Genomic DNA, 7,866 nt, shown 5'->3' with positions numbered 1-7,866 from the left:
ATATATACAAAGAGTTTAGCCAGATTTCAAAATGGAATCCAAAATAACATGATAATTTTATACAGAGTAGCACAAAGTAGACCAGCTTTAATATGATACAGTGGTAAAAGCATGTGCTGTGAAGTCAGACAATTAAATTTAATGAGTGATACAGATACTCTTTCAGCAATTATTTGATATATCTAAACTCCATTCACAACATCCATAAAATTGAGATAAAAGTTGTTTCTACTCCATAAGGCCATTACAGCGATTAGACAAAATATTAGCAATGCATTTTGTTCAAAGTAACTGAAACATAGAATGTCCTTTATAAGTATTTAGTTTCATTACCAAAATTTATGAACATTGAAAAACTGACTAGTTAAGGCTTACAATACTTTGCAGTAATGTTGAAATCATATATTAAATGCTTTTCTAAGGAAGTGTATTCTGCTGTTCAAATATATTCTTTTTAGTGATACTTGCCATTACACAATTTGCTTTTTAGTCTTAGAAAAGAGTTGCAGAGATTCAAAGCAGCAATATGTTTGTTCTATTCTTTTGTTAATATTGTTCTTTTCCTTATTTAAAATAACCAAAGATGTTTGGCTTTCCCACAGCCTACAGTTTCTTGCTTTCGATACAGAAGCGTCTCATGATATACTCCGAGTTTGGGATGGTCCACCAGAAAATGAGATGCTATTAAAGGAAGTTAGTGGATCTCTTATTCCTGATGGCATTCATAGCACCCTCAACATAGTGACTATCCAGTTTGATACGGACTTTTATATAAGCAAATCCGGATTTGCAATTCAGTTTTCAAGTAAGCTTTTTTCTGTTTGATTTCTAAAAGCAAAAAGAAATGTTGTACAATTATCACATAAAAATTTACTCCTCTATATTTTCCTTTTCAGTATTATAAATATTAAATATTAGTTATTGTCTTTCTATGTCACAGAAGGTAAAACAAAATATAGTTGGGAAAAATAAATGCAACTTACTGTGTTTTTTTATTTACCAGATCTAGAGGGATAATCCTTAAAATAATAATAGTGTTAAAATAATTCCACTGAAGAAGTACTTATATCACAAAGTCTTGTATAAGTTGAACACACCTCATTCAAAATTCTTGGGATCAGAAGTGCTTCAGAATAGGAATTTTTATGAGTTTGAAGATATTTAAACTCATAAAAGATATTTTAGGAATGAGACAACAGTCTAAATGTAAAATTCATTTATGTTCCATATACACCCTAGAAATATGGCTTGAACATATTATCATATAACTATTTCTGCCCCTGCATTTTCACTAAGACTGATTACATGAGATGTGGTGTGGAATTTTCCACACTTGAAATATTATGCATATTCAAAATAAGTATACTTAGCCTGGGACAACATAAAATCATAATATATGAAAAGGCTTTTTAAAAAATAGGAAATGAATGTTTGTTTGTTTGTTTGTTTTTAAACTCCAGATTTTATTCCCCTCCCAGTCCACCCTTTGACTGATCCACATCCCATACCTCTCCTCTACCCTACCTCCACGAGGATGTTCCCACTCCCCACCCACACCCCAGCAGACCTCTAAACTCCCTGGTGCCTCCAGTCTCTTGAGGTTTAGGTGAATCTTCTCTGACTGAACCAAGACCTGGCAGTCTTCTGCTGTATATGTGTTGGGGGCCTCATATCAGTTGTTGTATGCTATCTGGTCAGTATCTGAGAGATCTCTGGGGTCCAGGTTAATTGACACTGCTGGTCCTCCTACAGGGTTACCCTCCTCCTCAACTTCTTCCAGCTTTCCCGTAATTCAACCATAGGAGTCAGCAGCTGCTGTCCTTTGATTGGGTGCAAATATCTACATCTAGTTCTATTTATTTTTAATTTTTATTTTATATAATATTTTCAAAATAACCAGCTGAATAGTATATCATAATATTAATAATATTTTACACATAATAATGATATATTAATAAATGAAAATAGACATTTATTATGGATTGTATTGTGATGATTATTAATATACAGTTAATAAAATACATACTATGGTTTATGCATTTTATTTCATATTTTATTATTCACTAAAAGAAAAGGAAATCAGAGTAGGGAATAGAGAGTTGTTTTAGTAGATAAAAGTACTTTTTCTGAAAGTATGAGAGCTTGAATTTAGATCTCCAGCACCCAAAGAAAAGGACAGTCATGGCTACAGCTACACTGTGGCTTCACTGAAATAGTGAATGTCTAATTCTATGAAAACAATCACTCAAATATTATCGTTTCATGAGTTTGTTTATTTTTCATGTCTTGTATCACATGAGTCTATTTTATTTCTGTGTTTTTCTTTTTATTTACTAAGGTTTTTAAAGTATAAATAAGATGGCAGAGAAGTGTTCAGCCTTCATTCTTTCTAATGGTAGTTTAACAACAGCTTTGGTTTCTCTACATTAGTACTACAGTTAGTACTTTAAATGGCGGCCATGATAGGGCTCTGTATAGACTACTGTGAAATGTGCTTAGGTATGTACCAGTGAATCCAAAGTCCACCTAGTTCTTAATTCTTTCCGGGTTGGGGGGAGGGTTATAAACATTTGTTTGTAAAATGAGAGGCTTATTTAAATGCATTGTATTTATAGGTCATGTTAAAGTTTTAGAAACACTTGTCATACTAAGTCTTAAATGAATGTCTTTATAATAGACGGTCAGAAATGTGCACTACTGCTTGACTCTTCCAATCCACATATTGTAGTCACTCAGTTCATAAGTAGTTCATAGATAAGATTAATTAACATGAAATTCTCTCCTGAACATCTTTTGTAATATTGTATATGTTTACTTAGCTTCTAAAATGAAAAAAAAATTGTTACTTTCATGCATGATGTCTTGATTATTGCCAAGATCCCTCAATTTTGCATTGAATACAAAATTTCATTTGATCCCAGCATATCTGTAAAAAATATCTGCTAGCATCGATTTCATAGATAAGTACACAGAGGCTGGAAAGTCAACTGTTTTATTAACAGTCATATAAACTACCAGATATCTAGAACATGGTCTACTTGTATCTGAAAGTAGATGAATATCAGGCTTGATAAATTAAAAAATGTTTAACAGTTATTACTGTTGTGTCATTATTACAAAGATATATGCACATATATATTATTGTAGATATATACTGATATATATGCATATACATATGTATATATATATATATATATTATGTGTTAGAGAAAAAAATTAGGTATACATTTTGAATAATAATATAGATTAGTCAATTTGTCATCTGGATCATGATTAAAACACTCCACCAAAAGGGACCCTGTACTCAAAGAATGGTATTCAGGACAATTTGAACAGTGAGAAGGAATGAAGCAAAGAAAAAGTTCATACTTGCCTATTGGAAAAGTACGTTTGCCTTTTTACCATGCGGTTTCTTTGTTTTTGTTTTTGTTTTTGTTTTGTTTTGTTTTGTTTTGTTTTTTGATTTATGGTTTTTGGGTTTTTTTAGTGTAGAATATAGGTCATGGAGAGGGGAGTTAAGAAGGTAGCAGAGGCAGAGAGAGGTGTAGAAAAGAAGAGTGTAGAGAAGCAAAGGCCAGCCATGGCCATTTTGGGTAGGGGTGGGGGTTGGGGGAGGGAAGCCAGGGGTCAAGAGGCAAGAGAACAATAGCATAAAAGAGAGAAGAGTTACCATGCGTTTTAATTAGGCTTTCTATTTGTATAATAAAGAACCCAGTTTGAAGACAAATTGAAGATGATGAAAGGGTTTATTTCAGCTCACAACTCTTAGGTCACAATCCGTGAAACAAGTCAGGGCATTTGTTCAGTAGGCCAGGGCTTTGTAGGCAGGAACGAAAGCAGAGGCCATGGGGACTGCTGCTTACAGGCTTGCTTATCCTGACTTCTCATACATCCCTCGAGAACCACCCCAGTGGTGGCTCCATCTACAATGCACAGATCTATCCCACATCAAACTTAAATCCAGAAAAGTGTCCTATAGTCACATTCACAATCCTATGGAGGCATTTTCTCAATTGAGATTTCTTCTCAAATAACCCTTCCTTGATTTCTCAAGACAGGGTTTCTCTGTGTAATCCTGGCTGTCCTGGAACTCACTCTGCAGACCAGGCTTGCCTTGAACTCAGAAATCTGACTTCCTCTGCCTCCATAACCCTACCTTGAATTAACTTAATTAATTAACTACTGGGTTAAGTATCCACCAGTGTAGATGAAGTTAGCTTGCAGGTGACAGTTGGCCACTCCAAAGTCCATTTAACTTCTTCTTTCCTAGAAATATATTTATTCATTCCACCCATGTAATCACTCTAATAGAGTATACTAAGGATCACATATTAAGCATATTAATTCTCAAAAGTCTACAAATGTATCTTTCCTTTGTTCAAGTAAATCTACATATGCATATCATATAGACACACTTGCATGTACACAAACACACACACACGCACACAAACCTTTCACACCATGGAGACTGCTGCCCCTGATTTTTAATCATTAAAATTTCCTTCTCCTAAAAAGTTACTTCTGATATATTGTACTTAAATTTTGCTCGTGCTTTAGCATTACTGCTTCTTCTTGGATAAAATGTCACTTAGTCTTGTGCTCACTGTCATGTTTTCAAATAAAGATCAGAATAACTTATTTTGCAATGCACTTTCCTAGAGAGCTTTTAATTATGATTTTTACTGTACCAAATACATTATGAATTCCTTTGTTTACCTAAATATCTATGTAAAATAGATTTTGGTAAGGACAATAATTAATTATATGCAAGGTTTTTTTTTATAATTTTTCAGATAGAAAAATCTCAAGAAATATGTTTAAAAACTCCTCAACTAGGGAAATTTAGAAAAACATAATTCATATTTTATTCATTTTTTTTTACTTTTTTATTAGATATATTCTTTATTTACATTTCAAATGATATCCCCTTCCCTCCTTTCCCCTCTGAAAAAAAACCCTGTTCTCTCCTCCCTCCCTCTGCTCACCAACCCACCCTCTCTGGTTTCCAGGCCCTGGCATACCCTTACACTGAGGCATAGAGCCTTCTCAGGACCAAAGGCCTCTCTTCCCATTGATGACTAACTAGGCCATCCTCTGCTACATCTGCAGCTGGAACCATGAGTCTTACCATGTGCACTCTTTGGTTGCTGGTTTAGTCCCTGGGAGCTCTGAGAATAGTAGTTAGTTCATGTTGTTCCTCCTATGAGGCTACAAACCCTTCAACTTCTTGGGTCCATTCTCTAGCTCCTTCATTGGGGATCCTGGGCTCGGTCCAATGGATGGCTGTGAGCCTCCACTTCTGTATTAGTCAGGATTTTTAATGAGCATCCATTCTTTTCCTGCTTTATGAGTGTAAATAAAAAGGAAAAACTGTCTAACAGAAGTTGTTTCCATGTACCTGTTACACAGGTCTTAAGTCTCCGCAGAAGAATTCTATTGATTGACAGTTTCTACTGTGTTTTAGATACAACTTCTTATAATTAGCTTAGTAAAAGAAGACAAATTTTATCTTATGCCATCAAAATATTTATAACTTTCATAATTATAATGGTAATAATAGTACAGAGAGGAACCATGAAGTTATTTTTAAAAAGATATAAAGGTTATAGATGTCTGATAATTTTTGCACACATGTAAGGTATTTTATTGTTTATAAAAGAAGGAACAGAGAATGTACACATGACGTCTAGCTAATACAAGAAATTTCACATTCATTCTAGTCACAAATTACTCTTGAGGACAGATTCTGTCATTTTTGTACCTAGATTAAAAATAACACATCAGTTTATTTTCTGTGTTATCTTTAGCACCTACCACAGGGCCACTCCAAGTGAGAGATATTTGCTGATAAAACAAAGGTCAAGTAACTTACATCCATGTTACATAAGTAACAGATACGTTTCATCTGCTGTACTAGTCAGTTTTCTCTATAGTCATAGAACATAAGGGGTGATTGTATATGTATGGAGTGACTTACAGACTGAAGTCCAGCTAATCCAACAATGTTAGCTAGTAGTTGCTTAGTCCTACAAACCTGGATGTCTCAGTGGGGCTTCAGTATGAACATGCTGGAATCCAAAGAGGGAGGCTCCAATCCCAGTGGAGAAATGGATGTGCTAGCAAGTCAATGGCTAGCAGCTAAAAAGCAAAAGCTACCCTCTTCTGTATCCTTATATAGAATTCCAGTTGAAGGTATGACCCGTATTAAAGGTATATCGTTCTACTTCAAGGTCCAGATCAAAGATGTCATATTCCTATGTCAAAGTTCTGGATTAGAAGTAATTCATCTACTTCAAACCAAGAAGAAAATATCTCACAAATGTGCCCTCCATTTCTGAATTTTAGTTCATTCCAGATGTAGTCAGGTAGGGATCTAAGAATAGTCTTCACATTTTCTAAGCTATTTCTTGAAAGTACCCAGCTAACTTAGACAAATAAACTCATTCACCTCATTAATTATCTACTGAGAGAATTAGTGGGAGATGGGGTGATGGCTTAGCATACATGTCAGATTTTTAGTATAATAAATACAATAAAATTATTTTAAACACTTGGATTTATAGTAATAAGCAACAAAAGGATGAGATAGACAAACAGGAAATGTCCTTCAAAAAAAATATAAACAGTGAAATTCGTTTCACAAAAGTCAGTATAATGTGAATTTAACTGAAATGCCAAGTTGCATAGCAATGTTACAGTCTTCACCAAGCCACCATCAGCAGCCTCATGGCTTCTATTTCATGATCTGTTCATACTTTGTAGATTCTGTCGCTTTGCCTCTTGGTGTTATAATCTGCAAGGCACTTCTGCTTAATCAGAGCTACTTAAGTCTGACACTGCCACCTCATGCTGTCCTAAACCCTGTCCTGGCTTCTCAGCAGGTCAGCCTCTATATCCCCTACTTAAATTTGTAATCTGCCTGTCTTGTTCCACTTCAGTTCTACAGGGAGGTATCATGCTGTCATTTGCCCACAGAATAGTTGATTTTGACAGAGCATTCTCTCTGCTCTTCATTCTTTGACCTCTCCATTAAGAATCAGTACCTGCTGGGTAATACAAAACACTAAGGCTCATAACTTCAACTGTTGAAAATTCTCAAAGAAATAGATGGCTTCACTAGGATAGGTTGAAGTCTGACAGCCTAAAAGGACTGCATGACACCATTGCCTTTGTTCCTGTCCTCATTATTGTTTGATGCCCTGGGTGACAGTCAACTAGCCATTCACTTCATTATCCCTCCATATTTTTCTCCATACTTCTGCCTGGCCGGCTGTCAGAAGTAAAAAACTGCATATCACTTTACTGTTTAAAAGTATTTAATGCTTTGAGTCCAGTTTGAAACTGAAAAGTTCTGTTATTAAATGCAAAACCTCTGCATTATGTACCTGATCTAGTTTGCTTTCTGTTTGTGTGATAAGACACTGGCAGATTTCAACCTGTGTGTCCTGTTCTAACCACAAAAAGCTTACAGGTTACACACTACGTCACTGAGGAAAGTCAAAGCAAAATCTCACAGTGGAACCAAAGCAGAGACTGACCAAGGAGAAATGCCACGATTGGCTTCTTCCCATGGCTTGTTCTGCCATCTTTTCTATAAGAATAGGCCCATTTGCCTAGGAATGATTCTACCCACAGTGGGCTGGGGCCTATTACATTAATTAGCAATCACTAAAATGACCCACAGATATGTGCCCAGGTCAATCTGATAGGGGCAGTTCTTCAACTCTGGTTTCCTCTTCCCAAGTGTATCAAGGTGACACCCAATATTATTCATCACAGTACACAAGCAACCTATCATCAGCCTCATGTTTACACTATTTATTTATATAATTCATCTGTCTCCAGTACCCTGGAAAGAGAGTATAT

General features: G+C 35.3%; 1 protein-coding gene across 6 annotated transcripts in view; it reads left to right on the top strand.

Moving 5' to 3' along the window:
- Positions 1–7,866, top strand: part of Csmd3 (CUB and Sushi multiple domains 3) — a 1,179,548-nt gene that overhangs the window by 866,421 nt on the left and 305,261 nt on the right. For all 6 annotated transcript variants that reach the window (XM_031358937.1, XM_031358936.1, XM_031358940.1 and 3 more), the window contains one exon: positions 603–805. In XM_031358937.1, coding sequence (XP_031214797.1) covers positions 603–805 — 203 coding nt within the window. The remainder of the gene's footprint in view (positions 1–602; positions 806–7,866) is intronic.

Source organism: Mastomys coucha, unplaced genomic scaffold (assembly GCF_008632895.1).
Source record: "Mastomys coucha isolate ucsf_1 unplaced genomic scaffold, UCSF_Mcou_1 pScaffold7, whole genome shotgun sequence".
Taxonomy (NCBI): Eukaryota; Metazoa; Chordata; class Mammalia; order Rodentia; family Muridae; genus Mastomys; species Mastomys coucha.
The sequence above is the reverse complement of the archived record's forward strand: the minus strand, read 5'-3'. Positions and strand labels throughout refer to the sequence as shown.